Raw genomic sequence first — 18504 nt, forward strand, 5'->3', positions numbered from 1 at the left:
AAGATAAAAACAAATTAGCAAATTAGTCATAACAAAATATCCATAAGTTTCTCTAAGAAATAAAGTTGTTTGGACTATTTGATAGTGATAATTATCACAGTTTTCACCAGGAATCCAATAGAATTTACATTTCGAAAAATTGTGTGAAAATCTCACTTGTGGACAACGGCTCTCTCCTTTCTTCCTGTCCATTGTTTCTCATTTACATATTAGAACTTAAAATTTGTCTGTTGTAAGAAACATTCATTGATTGACCCTTAATGATTCTTCTTTTTACCAGTAGTGTTTTTTGAACTGACATTGTGGACTTCTCTCTGATATAGTCATTTTTGTTAGTTAGTTTGTAAATGTATTCCTCAGTACATGTCTGCATTTTTCTTTTTATTTACTTAGCAGGAATTAAGTGTTCAGTACATTCTTTGATAAACCCTATTTCTTTTATCGGGATCTTTCTTCTTGAAATTTTCTTTTTTCATTTAACATATACTTTTGTCTCAGGGAAAACTTGAAGTTAAATAAACACATTTTACTTTGCTCATTATCACTTCTTAATACAATCTACTTATGTTAGCATCTGCCGAAAGGCACTTGGCTTCTAATTTCATATACATAGCTAAAAGTGCTCCAGAATCATGGATTTGATTCCTTGTGTATGGGCGGATATAGCTTGTGGCTGGCCTGATTTTTGTCTTTTTTCCTTTCTTTATTTCAACACTGCTAGTGATCAGAAAAAATGATTTGCCCATGACTTCATAAAATATGGTATATATGTATAGTAATAATAGTAATGTGAAATCATCAGCAATGGGAAATGGTGTGAAGGAAAAATACAGGGACTAAGAATATACCTTTAGAAAATTGTGATCTAGGCAGTTAGGGGAAGGCTTTTCTGAGAGTTTCGAGATGATCTCAGAAGTATAGGAGACAAAGTTGGATGGATCTGGATTGCACATGAAAAAGAGTGTTTCAGGCCAACAGCAATATGTAAATCTTGGGCACTGAAGGAAGAACCAGTATAATAGATTTGAGGAACTGAAAGAAGGGGAAGTTAAGGTGGCAGTAATACTCGCTGGGAGCAATATCTGAGGTAAGGCTAGAGTCAGGGGTCTTACCTGGACTTGTGCCCTGGCCAGAGACTCCTGCTTAATCCAAGCAAAACAAATCCATGTAAATGTCTACTCACTTTTTTTTTTTAATGTGGTAAAATACCTATAACATAAGATTTGCCATTTTAGTCATTTTTAAGTGTACAGGTTCAGTAGTGTTAAGTATATTTACATCATTGTGCATCCAATCTCCAGAACTTTTTCATCATGCAAAACTGAAACTCTGTGCTCATTGAACAACTCCCCATTCCCCCCCCCCAGCCTCTGGCAACTACTATTCTACTTTGTTTCTATGTATTTGTACCTATGTATCTCTGTTTTGTACCTCATATACGTGGAACCATACTGTAGTTGTCCTTTGTGAGTGACTTATTTCACTTAGCATAATGTCCTTAAGCTTCATTCATGTTGGATCTATTTGCTTTTTAAAACTCTGTGAAGGGTTGCCTGCATGACTCAGTTAAGTGTCTGCCTTTGGCTCGGGTCATGATCCAGGGGTCCTGGGATTGAGCCCCTCCGTGGGGAGTCTGCTTCTTCCTCCGCCTCTCCCCCTGGCTTGTGCTCTCTCTCTCGCTCACACACTCTCTCTCAAATAAATAAATAAAATCTTTATAAATGAATAAATAAATCAAAACAATAAAACTCTGTGCACCATCTCCTTTATTAAGCCTTCCATGACTTCCCTTTGCTTCACTTAGCTTCCCGTCCGACTTAGATAACCCTCTTCTATATTCCCTTGATACCTCTATCTTAACTACTTTGTTATGCCATACTGTAATTGTTGATACATTGGCGTATCCCCTTTCAATCCTAAATACATCTTGTTGGTAGAGATACTGACTTTTTCTCATTGTTAACTCAATTCCTGTCAAGGAATTGTCTGGTACATAGATACAAGTATTAGCTTAGATTAGGTTCAGTTCTGTGTAATAGGGAAAAAGAAATACAGCTTGAAAGTTTACTTTTACTCAGTAAAGATAATGCCAGAAGTAGGCAGCCCAGGACTGATGCAGTACATGACTGCCATAATGGTTCCACGGTGTCATTAAGACCCAGTCTCTTGACTTTCTCCTCTGTCCTCAGAGCATGAGTTTTATCTTCAAAGTTTTCTCATGATCCAAGAGATGCCATTATTTCAGTGTTTTAGGACAACAGTGCGAGGAATCAAAAAGGACCTTCTTTCCTACTAAGTTATATTTATTTCAAAGAGCCTTAGGTCTTCATAGTCTTTTGACTGAAATATTTGATTTATAGCTCATTGGCCACAACCAATAAGGCACATCTAGCTGTATGAGAGGATGAGAAATATGTTGGTTTTAAGGTTGAGCATTGCCATGTTCTGTGAAATCACAGGTTCTTACTTAGAAAAGGTGAGTGCATGTTGGGGTAGTCATCTAGTAGTCTTCCTTGATGCATAACAAATATTTGTTGAGTGTAGAAATGAATGAGTGCCTTTGCAAGGAGATGAGAAAAAATGGGGGCTGATGGTCACGAGTATACTAAATATGGAAGGGAAAGTGGCTAGGGGTATATTTCACCTCTTGTGGCCAGAGGACTAACTTTTAAAAAGCCAATAGGAATCTAATGGGTTGAGGTCTACAAGATTAGTATTTCATAGCTTCCCAGATCTTGTGTCCATATGTGAATGAATAGCACTTTTTACACAATGGAATATTTTTTTTTAACCAGTCATGGAACAAATTCTAACTTAAGTTCCTAGGTTTTTTTGGTTTTTGTCAGCTTTCAATTATATCATTAGAATTTAACTCCTTTCTTTTGAAGAACTCACCACTTCTATCTAGAATTAAAACTTCTTAGGGGCTAAGTAGAATGTATTTGAAAGCTAGGGGATGGTTTTATTCTTTTAAGGAGGATGCTAGCAGGTTACATACTATGTTTTTTATTTACTTCTATTCTTGAATAGCAGACTTCTCTAATGGCAACATTTTTTAGTATTTGTAATAATGAAGAATTATTTCAATAAGTACTTCAAACTTTTATTGGACAATTAAATAGCTCTTGTTAAAGTTACCGTCTACTATATAGTTAGAGACATTCATGTGAACAATAATTATGTATTTTGGCCTACCCTGTTGACTTGTCTAAAATAATTTGAAAGTATTCCCCACAGGTACTTGTTTACATGTTCATGTGTGTATAAGTAGAAGTTTAATCCTTTGTCTTAGGGTGTTATGAATCCAGCTTATCATTATGAAATTAATAATTTTTGACCCATATTTTATTAAGTTAGGGCATTTTTCTATCATACAATGTGAAGAACACATTCTAGTCTTGGGCAAAGGAGATTGTTTGGAAGCTATTCACAAAGTTCTGAGTGACTAGTTATGGTTGGACTCATTGGACTAGGTTGGTAACCTAGACAGGACAGCGAGAAGTAGACCAGCTCTGAAAACATTTAAAAATGATAAAACGTTGCTAAAATGTTGCCTCCAGTACTGTTTTGTTTGGCTCTTGTCAAAATATTTCTTCAACCTGCTGTATTTTATTCAGTGCTTATGAGATCTTCATGAAATCAAGATCCCCTTTCTATAACCTTTTCTTGGCCTACTTATAACCCAGAAAATAGCTCACTTATTATTCGAATGTTGATGTCTGAACCGACAATAAGGACTTTGTGTTGGTAGGTCCTGAGGACAAATTTAAACAAAATAAGATAATTGAATTTTATAGTTATATATAAATGTCACTAGATGTTTTCATCAGAATTATTTTTTAAATAAAACAAATGAACTAAATTTCTTTAACTGATTTGTTACATATAGGAATTCTTTCATGCTGCCAGAAACAACCAATCTTTGTTTTCTAAAGTAAATGAAGAAAAAATAGTTTTTTTCTTACATTTATTAGGAATAGATACAAATGGACATGCTCACCGACCAACATCGAGGTAATTTTAATGTTGTGTTTAATTTCGTGTTTTTGAGGGACTAAGCTATTCTGTTTGAACTTTTAAAGTATTATAATTTTTTTGTAATTATCACAATACTTATATTCCATATTCTTCATTTATCAAGGCAGAGAAAAAAAGTATATATTTTAGAAATATTTAAGGAAATCTTGGGGAAAAAAGCATTTATATGGTGTTAATATTTATATCACAAAAAGATGTGATTAACTATTCCTTATGTGTTCCATTTAATCAGTTTTGTATCTAGCAAACATATAAAGTTTTGTATACCGTATTTCAGTAACACTCCTTATATAGAACAGCAAATATTTTTCTCAGTTTTGCACACCATAAGAGGAAGAATCCATGTTATACTTCTATTCTTTATTTAGAATTTGGTTTAGATAACTATAAAGCCTATCGATTAGCTGCCAGTAATGAATACCTCACGCTCCCCTTCGTGAACATGATGAACTGTTTAAAGTGTTCATACCAAACCAGTCCGTTCAACTGAATGGAATGCTTCAATATAATTTGTTTAGAACATTATATTAGTGTTTTATATCACAAACACTTTAAGGATGGAAACATTTTATACTTGAAACAGTGATACTTACCTATTAATACAGGAGCAATATAGTTTGCATTACGAGAGACATGAACTTGAAAGTCATAATTAATGCATTTGAGATGTAAAAAGCTTTCGTTAAAATACATTTGCTAGTATATGAGAGTATTCTCCTTTTAAACTATTCCTGAAAACTATTTCGTATTCTTTCGCTTCTTTAAAAGGAGAGAATATTATTTTTAACAATCTAAAGAGCTCTGATTTTAAAATATTAATGGTAAAATCTAAAGGTATTGTAGGAGGGACACCTGGGTGGCTCGTTTGGTTAAGCGTCTGCCTTTGGCTCAGATCGTGATCCTGGCATCATGGGATTGAGTCCCACGTTGGGCTCCCTGCTCAGCAGGGAGTCTGCTTCTCCCTCTGCCTGCCGCTCCCCCTGCTTGTGCACTCTTTCTCTCTGTCTCTCCCTCTCTGACAAATAAATGAATAAAGTCTTAAAAAAAAAAAAAGTATTTTAGGAGTGATATACTATATGTTGGCTAATTGAATTTAAATAAATATTTAAAGATTTTATTTATTTATTTGACAGAGAGATAGAGCACAAGTAGGCAGAGTGGCAGGCAGAGGGAGAGGGAGAAGCAGGCTCTCTGCTGAGCAGGGAACCTGACGTGGGGCTCGATCCCAGGACCCTGGGATCATGACCTGAGCTGAAGGCAGATGCCCAACTGACTGAGCCACCCAGGAGCCCCCCCCCCCCATTTTTTTTTTTAAGATTTTATTTATTTATTTGACAGAGAGAGGGACAGCCAGCAAGAGAGGGAACACAAGCAGGGGGAGTGGGAGAAGAAGAAGCAGGCTCCCAGCAGAGCAGGGAGCCCGATGCAGGTCTCGATCCCAGGACCCTGGGATCACGCCCTGGGCCAAAGGCAGACACTTAATGACTGAGCCACCCAGGCACCCCAAAAACTTTTTAAAAAATAAAAGTTTTTTAGGAGTTACCAACTTTAGATGTAATTAGCTCATGTTGAAGAAATTTGAGTTTTCCAAATTATTGTAATTTAATTTGTTCTTCTGTTTCTTTTTAAACAGGGAATATAAGGACAACGTTAAAGTAGTTGATGACGGAATAAAAGAAATTGTATCCATGCTTGAACATTTTTATGGAAATGATGGGAAAACAGCATTTATCTTTACCTCTGACCATGGGATGACAGACTGGGGTTAGTCTGTCTTTAAGTGACATGTACTTTATGATTAAAGTAGTGGTAAATGTAGCTTGCAGATATCTTGTAATGTTGAAGAGGATTAGATGTCATACTATATACAAAGTGTCTAGCATACAATTGCTTAATGTGTTAATGTAAAAAAAACTGATCTTATGTAAAGAATCTTTCTTCTAGCTATAAAAGGAATATATTCTCATTTAAAATGAGAAATTAGAGAAAAGCATGGAGAAGAAAACAAAAAGTATCCTATTTATCTTCCTAGAGTTAACTGTAAGTGACGGCAAACAGGGTAAGGTTAAGGTGATATCACCAGGGACCCTAGGACTCCTGGAATTCTCCCCTAGATGAGCTTGTCCTCCCTGTGAGATTCCCAAGGCAAACACAGTGTGTACACAGAGAATACGATAAAGCAAAGATGAGTCTTGGGTCCCCAAATCACAGTATAGAATTCTGGAGAGCTGGTTCCACTCTATAAAGGCCTTTTGGCTACACTAGCCAGAGTGGCCTGGAAGAAACTCATCAAAGAGACATTGCTATCCTCTCCAGAACAGATCTGGCCCTGACTGCCTGCTTGCCCCACACGGAGCTACTCTAGTGGCATCTCCTCCAAGTCTTATTGTTAATATTTTTCTTCTTCTTTCAACCACTCAGTCAACAGATGTTCTTTTTGTTTTGTTTTTGCCTGTATGTTGCTCATGCTCTGACTTGCTTTGGGAATATTTTAAAACTAATGCAGAGTTGCAAGCATTTGGGAGTGTGGTGTCTAGAAGTAGAATTACATATGGATCAACTCTTTAAAATTAAGTATTTAAAAAAATATTTAGGTATAAGTTAGTTCTTACATACTTGTCTTATTACTCTTGGTGTCTTATGTGTAGGTTTCCATGGGGCTGGTCATCCTTCAGAGACTTTAACTCCTTTTGTCACTTGGGGAGCTGGAATCAAGTATCCCCAAAAAGTATCAGCTCAGAAATTTGATGATGCATTTTTGAAAGGTATAAACATTTATCTTTATTGTTTTTATAAATACATTTTAAAATAAAACCAAAGTTTAAAAGATTACTTTTCAAGTTATAGTTTTCATTTTGATATTTGTATCATTATGATTTTTATGTATTACTTTTGTATATATTTGGTTTATACTATTCAGATTGAAATATACAGTCTTAGGGGCACCTGGGTGGCTCAGTTGGTTAAGTGTCTGACTCTTATTTTGGTTCTGGTCATGATCTCAGGGTCATGAGATCAAGTCCCACGTCAGGCTTTTGCGCTGAGCATGGAACCTGCTTAAGATTCTCTCTCTTCCTTCCACCCTCCCCTCCCTGCTCACACACGCCTTCACACACACGTGCTCGCTTTCCCTCTCTCTCAAAAAAAAAAAAAAAGAGATATGTAGTCTTAGTTATCTGCCTTATGAAGGTACAAGTATAAATTATCCTATTTTTTTTTTTCCACAAGCCTTTTTATTGCTGGGATTTGTATTAAACTCTTGAGTCAAATCTTACCTGAAAAGACTATCACTCAGATAAATCACACATATGTCATAAATTGACATTTCACAACTGGACTGATTTTGCCCTGTCTCTAAGAGAGTACTTTTGAACGCTGTCTGTGGTACTCAAGCCTCCCTTCCTTCCTAACCCACGAGGAAAAGGAATTCCTTTTTCCTGAAGCCTTGCTTATTTTGTAAGGTAAGGTTTTTTTCAGAGTTCCAAAATTTTTATTAATTGGACAAAACAGATTCCTTTCAAATGCCTTACTCCAGATTAGTTGTATAAAACTCATCCAAAACACTTGTTAAAAATACAGATTAAAAAACAAACAGATTTTCAGACCTTGTCACTATATTTTAATTCTGTGAGTCTGGGTGAGGCCTAGAAATTTTCTTTTTAAAACCCTCTCCAGGGACAGCCATGTTTAGGTATTTTTATCATAGAAGAATCTTTTTGGTTTGTGTAGTAAGATTTCCTTAGACTATTTCTTTGAATTAATTTTCTTATTGAGACATAATTCTCATACCATTTTAATTTTAATTCATGTTTAAAAGTGTACAATTCAGGGTTTTTAGTATATTCACGAGACTGTATGATCACCTCTACTATCTAATTACAAATATTTCAACAGTACCCGGAAAGAAACCCCTTATGCATTAGCAGTCACACCTTATTTCTCCCTCTCCCTATCATCTGGCAAACATTACTTTCTCTCTCTCTGGATCTGCTTATTCTGGACATTTCATATAAGTGGAATTACTCTCTGTCTGGTCTTTGTGTCTGGCTTCTTCCACTTGGAATAATTTTTTCAAGTTTCCTCTGTATTGTAGCACATATAAGTAGTTTTGTTAATAGCTGAATAATATTCTATTGTATGTATAGAGCATATTTTATTTATTCAATCATCTTATAGACATTTGGGTTGTTTCCATATTTGGTTATTATGATAGTACTGCTGTGAACATTTGTGTAAAAAGTTTTTGTGTAGACATATGTTTTCATTTCTCTTGGGTAGATACTTAGGGTGGAATAAATGGGTCACATATAACTTTGTGTTTAATTTCTTGCAGACTGCCACACTGTTTTCTAAAGCAGCTTTGCCATTTTATATTCCTATGCTCTTTGGTAAATGGATTAGATCGGGTCTAATAGAAACTAGGTTAAATAGTATGTTTGTCTTAGGAGATAAAACTTTATTTTGGCACTTGATTTCTCAGTGAATTAATGGTTTAGAATGATTTAACTTCAAAAATCATTATAGAACGCATATACTTTTTTCTTCTATGAATATTAAGAATCGTAAGTTATAGAGAAAGGGGATGTGTATTTTCTCCTCATCAGGTGATTAGTGTGAATTTTTAGTAGCTGACTAGTAGAACCAGCAACATATTTTTAAACTCTATTAGCTTATTAAAGGAAATTTCATCAAAAAAATATCTTAGACCCCTTCTGGTAATATATCTTAAAATCATTAAATCAAGACATGGTCTCTCACCATTTGTTTTGATGGCTGTTTAATGAAATTTCTGAATTTATGTGTAGAAAAATAGGGGAATGAGTTATCTCTGAAGGCGATTTTAATAGTAACTCACTATAGTATTTTAACATTTGGGATTAGTGACAGTAGGAACATCACAGCTACAATTTTAAGTTTTTTTGCAAGCAACTGACGGTTGAGAAAAAAGAAAGGCTTAGGTTGACTAACAGACTATCAGTTCCCTTAATTACTGCCTGGAGCAGGACTGTCATTAGTTGTAGTCATGCTGACAGCTGTTACCATTGTGCCTTTTACTTCTGTCTTCCCTTCCTTGGCCTTTTGATGTTTTGAAACAATTGTCTGCAAATGAGCATTTTGAAAGTTTAGTAAATTATCACAGAAAACACCAAATATTTATTTTAAAGCTATTCTTTGAAAATTCTGGTTTTAGAAATATACAGCTGTGCCTGTTTAAGTGCCCTTTTTATTCATAGTTGGCTTAGAATAGATTTTCCCAATACTTTTGTTTGACATTACGCCTTGATCTCTTAATAATGAAACTTATTTTTTTTAAATCTTAACATCAGCTCTTGTGTCTAATTGTGTTTCAGAATGGAAATTAGAGAACTGGAAAAGGCAAGATATCCATCAGGTATTCAGTTCAATTTAATCACTTTGAAATTTAATTTTGATTCCTATAAGAAGTTTAGACCAAAAAAAATCTGAAAAGCAGTATTAATAATAATGTTGATAAAGGATTTTTCAAAACATTTCAATTACCAAGGGAAATCCTTCCAGTGCAAATATTTTAACTCAACTAATCTTTCTTCTGGCAAAATAAAAAAAACTTCAAATAAAACTGAAAGAAGACTCCCTGCAAATAACACTGGCTAATTAAAGAATTATTAACATAAATTGAAATCTGCATGCCTGTTCAATTTCTGTGTTTTTTGTCATGGTTGCCTTGCTTAGTTGCTTTAAGCACAGAGCTAATAAATAATAAAACCCTGTTATGGCTTTTTTTCCCTGTAGTACGTGAGTTCCCGTTTCTTTTTTATTAACACATATTTTATCTTTAATTCTACCCAGGATGCTTACAAATGCAATGGAAAAAAAAATGGCAAAATATAGACTACATAGCTAGAAACCTTAGATTACAGGAAAATGCATGGCCAACCTAATCAAGTTAGACTGGTAACATTATGTATAAATATGAAGCATGGAATTTTCATTGTTGAAGATATGCTATGTAAACAGCCATCTTCACGATTTGTAGAAGGCGTGGCATTATTGGTATATGGCCTCCAAGGTAGTAGGAATATTTTACCTTCTCCAGGTCACCTCACAAGCCGGCATTTCTTATTATGGTGGATAAACCAAGGTCCAGGATCTCATTTTCAGGCCTGTGATTGCAGAAGCCTGTTCTCTGTCAGTGTATTAAGAATGGTCTTTTCTCTCAGGATGGCTTCATATCACCCAAATAAATGGAAATATATAAAATTAGAATAGCAACTTAATTTTGCAATAAAATCACTGTCAGAGGAATAGGGAATATCTTGAAGATCATAAAACATGTTTTACTTATAGCCAGACTGGATTATAATTTAAAACTAAATATAGACTCAGCTATTGCTCTCTGAATGCTCCTACTTCAAATCTACATTAGATGAGAATTTCTTTACTCCTTCCTTCCACCAACATTGTTAGGTATCTGTATCTGCAGTGTGTTTAAACATTGTGTAGACATTAGCACTAAACATGTATAAGGGATATAATGATGAGTAAAAGCAGACAAAATGCCTGCCCTGGGAAGCTTACAGTTTGGGGGTGAGAGCAGAAAGTAACCAAATTATTATACAAATAAATGTAAAATTATAGCTGTGCTAATAAGTACTACAAAAGAGGACTGTGAAGCCAGGAGAGCAGAGAGTGGATGTATCTGGTAGACGGTCTGGTCAACAAAGTCTTCCTGAGACACTGAGGATTGAGCTGGGACTGAAGAATGAGTAGGAGCTAGCAGGCACATGATACTCCCTCTCCCTTTCCAGGCAGAGGTTCATCATGTACACAGAGCTTGGTAAGAGGATACATGGCATATTAAAGGATCACACGTTGCAGAGCAACTGAGACTGTGGTGTGATGTCTGGGTAGGCAGTAGACCCTGCAGGACTTTATGGGCCTTTGGACTTAATCCTAAAACTTGGGGAAGCCCTAGAGGTATTTGAAGCTTGGAGAGTGATATAATCTGTCTTTTTGTGAAAGAATTTCTTTGGCTGCAGCATGGAGAACAGATTAGAGGAGGCCAACAGTGGACTCGGGGGGAAAGGGAGAAGGCGATTAGAGGCCATTGGAGTTTTCCAGTTTTCTGTGAGATGCTACTTTGTAAAGAGAGTCCAGATGGTAAAGAGTGAGAAGCATTGAGAGCCTGGGACCAAACTCCAACTTTAAATGGGGAACTAGAGATGGTATCTGTAAAAGAGCTACCGTGAAATTGAAGACACTCAGTGGAGTGTGGTGTTACAGAAGCCGAGAAGGGAATGGTCTACATGGTGTTGCTGAGAGGCCAAGTAATTAAAATAGCCACAACAGCATTTGTAGCCACCATTTATTGAGGGATTATTAGGTGCCAGGTACTTTATAAATTTAATCTTATTTAATTATGCCATAACTCTGTAAGGGAGAGTTTTTTTAAAAATAAATAAATGATAAGGAAATAAGTAAATAAATGATAAGGAAACCAAGGCATTGGGGAGGTTAAGTAAACTGCCCAAGGTCTCGGATTGCAGGCAAGGGTTTGGAACTGGGTATTCTGACATCTAAGCACTTTATTGCCTGAAAAATTATAAGGACTAATATAAAAACAGTCAATCAGATTTAGAAAAACAGAGGATGTTAGCTCTCTAAGGGAGAGGGGTCTATGGGATGGTGAAGGGTCAGAAAGGAAGTTGGAGCAGGCTGAGGAGTGATGGGGAGTTGGGGAGGTGGAGGTAGAGGCACGAACAACTCTCCAGGAAACTAGGGGGGTTGTATCTTTTCTGGACTTCTCTGGCTGGCCAAACCTTCTGGTATATACTTTTTCTTTAGTTAATAAATACATTTCTCCAGTTAGAGCCTTCTACTGCTATTTACTTTCTATCTAGTTAAAGCATCCTTTTCATAATACTGAAAAACTATTATATAAAGTAGTCAAGTTCTTAGCTACCAGGGTAGGTAACTTTTTGTTCTAGCGTGTTTTACATTTGGGGCTCTTTCAAATTTATTTTTTTATACATTAATGCAACTGTAATAAATGATATTTTTAGAGTTGATATCTATTGTATATTAAATGTTTGAAGGTAGTGGATTATAATGAACATCATGATTATAGTCCAAAATATAGTTGCATTAAATTATTTAATTTTTTGTTGATATCTGTAGACTTATTAGAATTGAACTTTTTCTGTTTGTAGGCTGATGTTGCACCATTGATGGCTTCTCTTATTGGAGTTCCCTTTCCCCTTAATTCAGTGGTAAGGAGTAAAATTGAAATTTTCTTATCAGCTCTCAGAAAAAAAGAGTGTACAGTAAAATTTACTTCTTTATGTCTTTCTGAATGATCTTTGGTTACATTTAAAACTGTATTTTCCTCTTTCTTTCTAAGTATACAATAATATCTCATAATTGTGTGTGTATTATAACCTACAGCATGGAGTACTAGTCTAATAGCTTTTCTTTAAACTTTTATATTTGCTAAAATGTGTACAGATTTATCTTTGTCTTTCAGTCATAAGTGGTAAAAATATATAAATAATTTTTATTGCAAGCAGCAGAAACTTAATCCATTTAAAGGGAATTCATTAAAAAGTTATTGCCGGGTTGTTGAATCAAAGTGGTGCTCAAAAACCAGGCTTAGAAATGAACAGAAACTAAGAGAGCACCAGAGACTTGGAAGAAAGAACCAAACAGTTGTGCCCTGCACACCAACACTAGGGGAGAAGAGTATTACATCTGTTGTACTTTTTGTTCCTTGACTCTCAAGGGTCAAATTCCAGTGCTTACCATTTGAGTGGGCTTGCCTAGATTATTTGTCTACCCTTCAGTAAAGGAAGGTGGGGCTCCATTAGAAACCCACTATAGGGGCGCCTGGGTGGCGCAGTCGTTAAGCGTCTGCCTTTGGCTCAGGGCATGATCCTGGAGTTATGGGATCGAGCCCCACATCAAGCTCCTCCGCTATGAGACTGCTTCTTCCTCTCCCACTCCCCCTGCTTGTGTTCCCTCTCTCGCTGGCTGTCTATCTCTGTCAAATAAATAAAATCTTAAAAAAAAAAAAAAAAAAAAGAAAGAGCCTCCCTTCTTTAAAAAAAAGAAAAGAAAAGAAACCCACTATATTATATCCAGTGGGGGAGATTTCTTTTCTTTTTTTTTTCCTTCCAAGATTTTATTTAAATTCAAGTTAGTTAACATATGGTGTAGTATTAATTTCAGGAGTAGAATTTAGGGATGATTCATCACTTACATATAACATCCTGTGCTCATCACAAGTGCCCTCCTCAATGCCCATCAACATTTAACCCCTCCCTCCCATGGCCTCTCCGGCAACCCTCAGTTTGTTCTCTGTAGTCAAGAGTCTCTTATGGTTTACCTCTCTCTCTGTTTTTATCTTATTTTATTTTTCCTCCCTTCCCCTATGTTGATCTGTTTTGTTTCTTAAATTCCACAGTGGGGGATATTTCTAAACATAGAATGGTAATGCTGTTAAGAATGGGAACTGGAGGGGCGCCTGGGTGGCTCAGTCCTTAAGCGTCTGACTTTGGCTCAGGGCGTGATCCCACGGTCCTGGGATTGAGCCCCGCATCAGGCTCCCTGCTCTGCTGGGAGCCTGCTTCTTCCTCTCCCACTCCCCCTGCTTGTGTTCCCTCTCTCGCTGGCTGTCTCTCTCTCTCTCTGTCAAATAAATAAATAAAATCTTTAAAAAAAAAAAAAAAGAATGGGAACTGGATGCTGAAAACGAAAAAAATGTGTGTGTGTGTGTGTATTCCAGCCAGCCATTCTTATTAGCTTTTCAAATCAAACTTTTAAAAAATAACGTCATCTAACTCAGAACTCTGAGAAAATGACCCTTTTGTCGTAAGTATGTGTGTATGTGTATAACTGAAACAAAAGTTTCACGAAAGTCTTTACTCTTACTATGCCCGTTATACTCTCAATTTTCTTATTATGCTTTTTTTTTTCTTTTTAAGTATGCTGGTTGTGGCTCACAATTAGTGATTTGTCATGTGTGCAAAGCATTTTGTTCAGTGCCTAGCACACAATAGTCTTTCAATAGATGCTAGGTTTTATTGAACCTATTTCATCTCTTTTGCTTTATTTATTATATGTACTTTGTTGAAAAAATAATAGAACATTTTTCAGTTATGATTTTTAAAAAGATATTTTGCTTAATTATTTCAGTAATTTATTCATCTACCTGTCTTGTCTTTAGTGCTTCCTTTGTAAGTCTGTTTTGTTTTATATGAATAGCCTGAGCTATTAATACTAATAATAGTATGCTAATAATATTAATACTAATATTAAACCAGTATTTATTATTTACAGGGTATTCTTCCTGTAGATTATCTTAACAACACTGATCTCTTCAAAGCAGAGAGCATGTTTACAAATGCAATGCAGATTCTTGAACAATTCAAGGTAAAATAAGACACACACAAAAATGGATACTACTACAACTTTAAAATCAAATATATTAAGTGAAAATATTTGATTTTGTGTTTTAAGAAGTTATTTTCTATAGTTTATTATCTTTAAATTTTGTGTATTTGACGAATGTCATAAAGCTTAACATTTGTGAGGTGCACGTTCCATGAATCAGTTTGAGCTATGGAATTACCTTTGGGAAGTGTCTCTAATTGTAAGACTACCACATCTGCTTATAAAGACTACACACCAACTCTTTATTGATTGGAATTTGCCCCACAGAAGTAGTATTTGAGATTGCTATATTTCTTGTCATCTCATGTACATTACCATATGCATTAAGCTTAGCTAAAGAGGTGACCATTTAACTGAAACTTTGTTATTCTTAATACTGTTAATGCAGTTTGACTTATTTTGTTTTCTAAGAGTAAAAGAAGTATTACATTACAGTATGTTATTTTGCACACTTGATTAATTCTCAGCTTATTGTGATAGTATGATAATCTGAAATTTCTGGTTAAATATTTATGGAATAATAGAGTGACATAAAATTCCATTTAGTTCTAAAGTAATAACCTATCCCCAAAGAGACATTTTAATGGATGTTTGTATTTCAAAATGAAACTAATTTTTTTCTCCTTTATAATATAATAAAATATTTTCCTATCTGGTTCCCAGGTGAAAATGACTCAGAAAAAAGAAGCTACTTTACCAGTTTTTTTTACACCATTTAAGTAAGTCTTATATTTTTTATTAACTTGTAGGAAGGAATTTTTTAATGAGTTTGAGTACTGACAGGATAGATTACTTAGAAACTTGGTCTTTTGTTTATATTAGTGCAAACTCTAAACCAAAAGCCTCTTCTACTGTTTTTGTAAATAATGGGCCAGATGCCAGATGCCTTTGAATAGCTGATAAAGGAGATAAAGGGGCACAGAGAGGTGTAGGAGACATTAAGGAGATCATTGGACAGGGCCTACCTGGGAGGGTGTGGGGACTCTTGGCTTGGTTGATTGTTACCGTTATGGCTTGTAGAAAGAAGAAAAAGATGGTTTGAGGAACAAGGATGAATGTTTCTGAGTTTAGCTTACGTTTGAAGATACCAATTAATTGGTTAGAATTAGTTGAAAATTAGTTAGAAATAAAAATAGTGTAACAAGTTAGGGACTTGGATCTCAACATAGAGATGAGAGTTGGTTGTGTGGGTTTGGAGGCATCAGCATAAGATAAGATGGTGGCGTTAACTGTTGCACTTGTAGGAGGCTCTAGGAGAACTTAGAAAGTGACAAGAAAAGGCCAATGATACAATTCTGGGAGACATTGACAACTACTGGGTGGGTAAGGAGGAGAGCAGACTTTGGTGGGCAGCAGGATTTTGTTCCCCTCAATCTGTTTTCCTTGAATCAGGAGAGGGGAGATATGAGTCACAAACCTGGCTCTGCACTCCCAACGTGGGCCGATTTATTCAGCCTCCTTTATTCCTCCTTGTCAAGGTTCATTTTCAATTAGCAAGGATTCACGTTTAAATTAGGAAGGATTTTGGTCTTGACCAAAATATGTAGAAAGTCTTTGAAGTATGGGTGTTAGGGGTGCGTTTGAATGACTTCATTAGAATTATTTTTGACAACTTCTACAGCACTAGTGTGGTATTCATAAACTAGAAAGCCTTAAATATTGCATTGCCCTCTGAATAATGTGAATACATCCCTGACTTTGTGTGTATTTGTGTGAATAGGAGAGCAAAAACCAAGCAAAATTAGGGTTTTCCAACTTATGATCATGTGAAATTAATTACCCTAATATTACATAATATACATCAAAGGTAGAATTACCTTTGAAGAGTGTCCCTAATTGTAAGATTATCACATGTGCTGATTGGAATGTGCCCCATATTATCTCATATACATATCTTATGCATCTGTTTATCTACAGTGTAGTGGTATAGTCAGAGAATAATAAAATAAATAAATGAACTAGAAATATATTATCAGTTCCTGGTGTGAAGAAAATACACAGGACATTGAAAGCAAGACTGTGGGTTACTTTTGACCAGCCACTCTAAAAGGATTGGTCAGGGAAGAGGTACTCTTCTGCACAGGGCTCAGGTGCATACTGCCTACCTTCTTCCACTTAGGCCTGCTGGCTGATCATGAACTTGCTGTGCTTTGATGCTCAACATGTGCCTGCAGAGCCACTGCTAGCCTCGTGTCATCTGGGGGCCCTGCAGCATGTTTGATTCCTCCCCAGTGGCTCACCCACTCTGGAGCAAAGCTGCTAACCCTCCCTGCAGACTTGTCTGGCTGAAAAATCACCATTTGTCAAAAGCCTGCAATATGACCAAAAAGTACCAAAGATTAAATGAAGAATTGACTCCTGAGGAAATAATTTAAGGAACAGATAAGAACCTAAAAATGTTAAAATTCTCAGAAATATCTGAGAAGCTATTGTATCCATAAAACAAAAAGCACACACTTTACAAAATGAGAAAGAGCACAAGATGCATATTTTAAAAAAGAGAAATGCAACTAAGAATTTACAGAATAATCCATTGTACAAGAATAGTCCAACTGGGAGACAAACCCTCCAAATTAAAATAGCCAAATGAAATGAATTTTAATATATGGATTGAATAAGAAGCTGGAGGAAACACAATGGCACACATGGATAGCGTACATTTCTTCATCCCCTGAAACAAGGACAAGTGGAAACTTCAGGGAAAAAAAACATTTCCAACTGTACAGAAAGTATGCTTCAAACACGAAGCTACTTAATATATAAGGTGATTTCAAACAGCTGCTGGGAGTATGAGAGAGAATTCATTTGAACAGTGGGACATAGATCGAAGCTTTAATGAAATAGACAAGAAAATCTAATAATAGCATAAACTTAACTACTCAGTGAACATATTTAAATAATCATAATAAAGTAAATACTGGTTTTCAGCTTTTAGAGTCAAACCTTAGACAAAGCAAGGAAGACTTAATTATGATTACAGAATAGAGTGTAAATGTCCTATACCTTAACAGTGTACAAGGCTACAGGTTGGAAGGCAGAGGAGGAAAGAAATACAAGTGGAATAGTAGTGGTGCTATTGTCTTCATAAAATGGAATGCGGAGATTCTGGATATAGTTGAGAAAGTACGACAGAGGTGTATGTATTACATTATTAAAGGGACCAATGTAGGGGCATCTAGCTTGTTTAGTTGGTAGAGTGTGCGACTCTTGATCTTGGGGTTGTGAGTTCGAGACCGACATTGAGGATAGAGCTTACTTAAAAATAAAGTGACCAGGGGCATCTGGGTGGCTCAGTCGGTTGTTAAGTGTCTGCCTTCTGCTCAGGTCATGATCTCAGGGTCCTGGCATCGAGCTCCGCATTGGGCTCCCTGCTCAGTGAGGAGCCTGCTTCTCCCTCTCCCTCTGCCTGCCGCTCCCCCTACTTGTACTCTCTTCCTTTCTCTCTGTCAAATAAATAAATAAAATCTTTTAAAAAATAAATAAAGGGACCAATGTAGCCAACAGAAGAGGTAAAAATAGTAATATACCCGTATTGAGGGGAGAGGAGAAGCAAGAACAGGCACAGTCAGTGAGGAGTCCACAGAAAATGCCTCAGGTCATCTAGTCAAGAAATAGTAATAAAAGCATATTATTAAGAAACATGGAGGTAATTACCAGAGTAACTGAAAATAGGTGTAAAAGCTTTTGTCTTTGGGTTGGGGAACTGAGAGATGAGAAGGGTGGGGCAGGGGTTTGTTGGTTGTCATTATGCCCTCTGTACTGTTTCTGATTTTTTAAAATTATGTGCATATAGTACTTTGATAAAGCACATATTTTTTTAATAATAATTTTTTATTTTATGTTAGTCACCATACAGTATATCCTTAGTTTTTGATGTAATGTTCCATGATTCATTATTGGCGTATAACACCCAGCGCACCATGCAATACGTGCCCTCCTTAATACCCATCACTGGCCTATCCCAATCCCCCACCCCTCTCCCCTCTGAAGCCCTCAGTTTGTTTCCCAGAGTCCATAATCTCTCATGGTTCATTCCCT

At 35.9% G+C, this 18504-nt stretch overlaps 1 protein-coding gene across 3 annotated transcripts in view; it reads left to right on the forward strand.

Annotated features, from left to right (window-relative positions):
• PIGN (phosphatidylinositol glycan anchor biosynthesis class N) overlaps positions 1-18504 on the forward strand; it is a 111600-nt gene that overhangs the window by 23394 nt on the left and 69702 nt on the right. For all 3 annotated transcript variants that reach the window (XM_008705079.2, XM_008705087.2, XM_040632458.1), the window contains 7 exons: positions 3890-4014; positions 5672-5802; positions 6687-6803; positions 9390-9430; positions 12228-12287; positions 14353-14445; positions 15130-15185. In XM_008705079.2, the coding sequence (XP_008703301.2) occupies positions 3890-4014; positions 5672-5802; positions 6687-6803; positions 9390-9430; positions 12228-12287; positions 14353-14445; positions 15130-15185 (623 nt within the window). The remainder of the gene's footprint in view (positions 1-3889; positions 4015-5671; positions 5803-6686; positions 6804-9389; positions 9431-12227; positions 12288-14352; positions 14446-15129; positions 15186-18504) is intronic.

The sequence above is a fragment of the Ursus maritimus genome, unplaced genomic scaffold (assembly GCF_017311325.1).
Source record: "Ursus maritimus isolate PB19 unplaced genomic scaffold, ASM1731132v1 scaffold_18, whole genome shotgun sequence".
Lineage (NCBI taxonomy): Eukaryota > Metazoa > Chordata > Mammalia > Carnivora > Ursidae > Ursus > Ursus maritimus.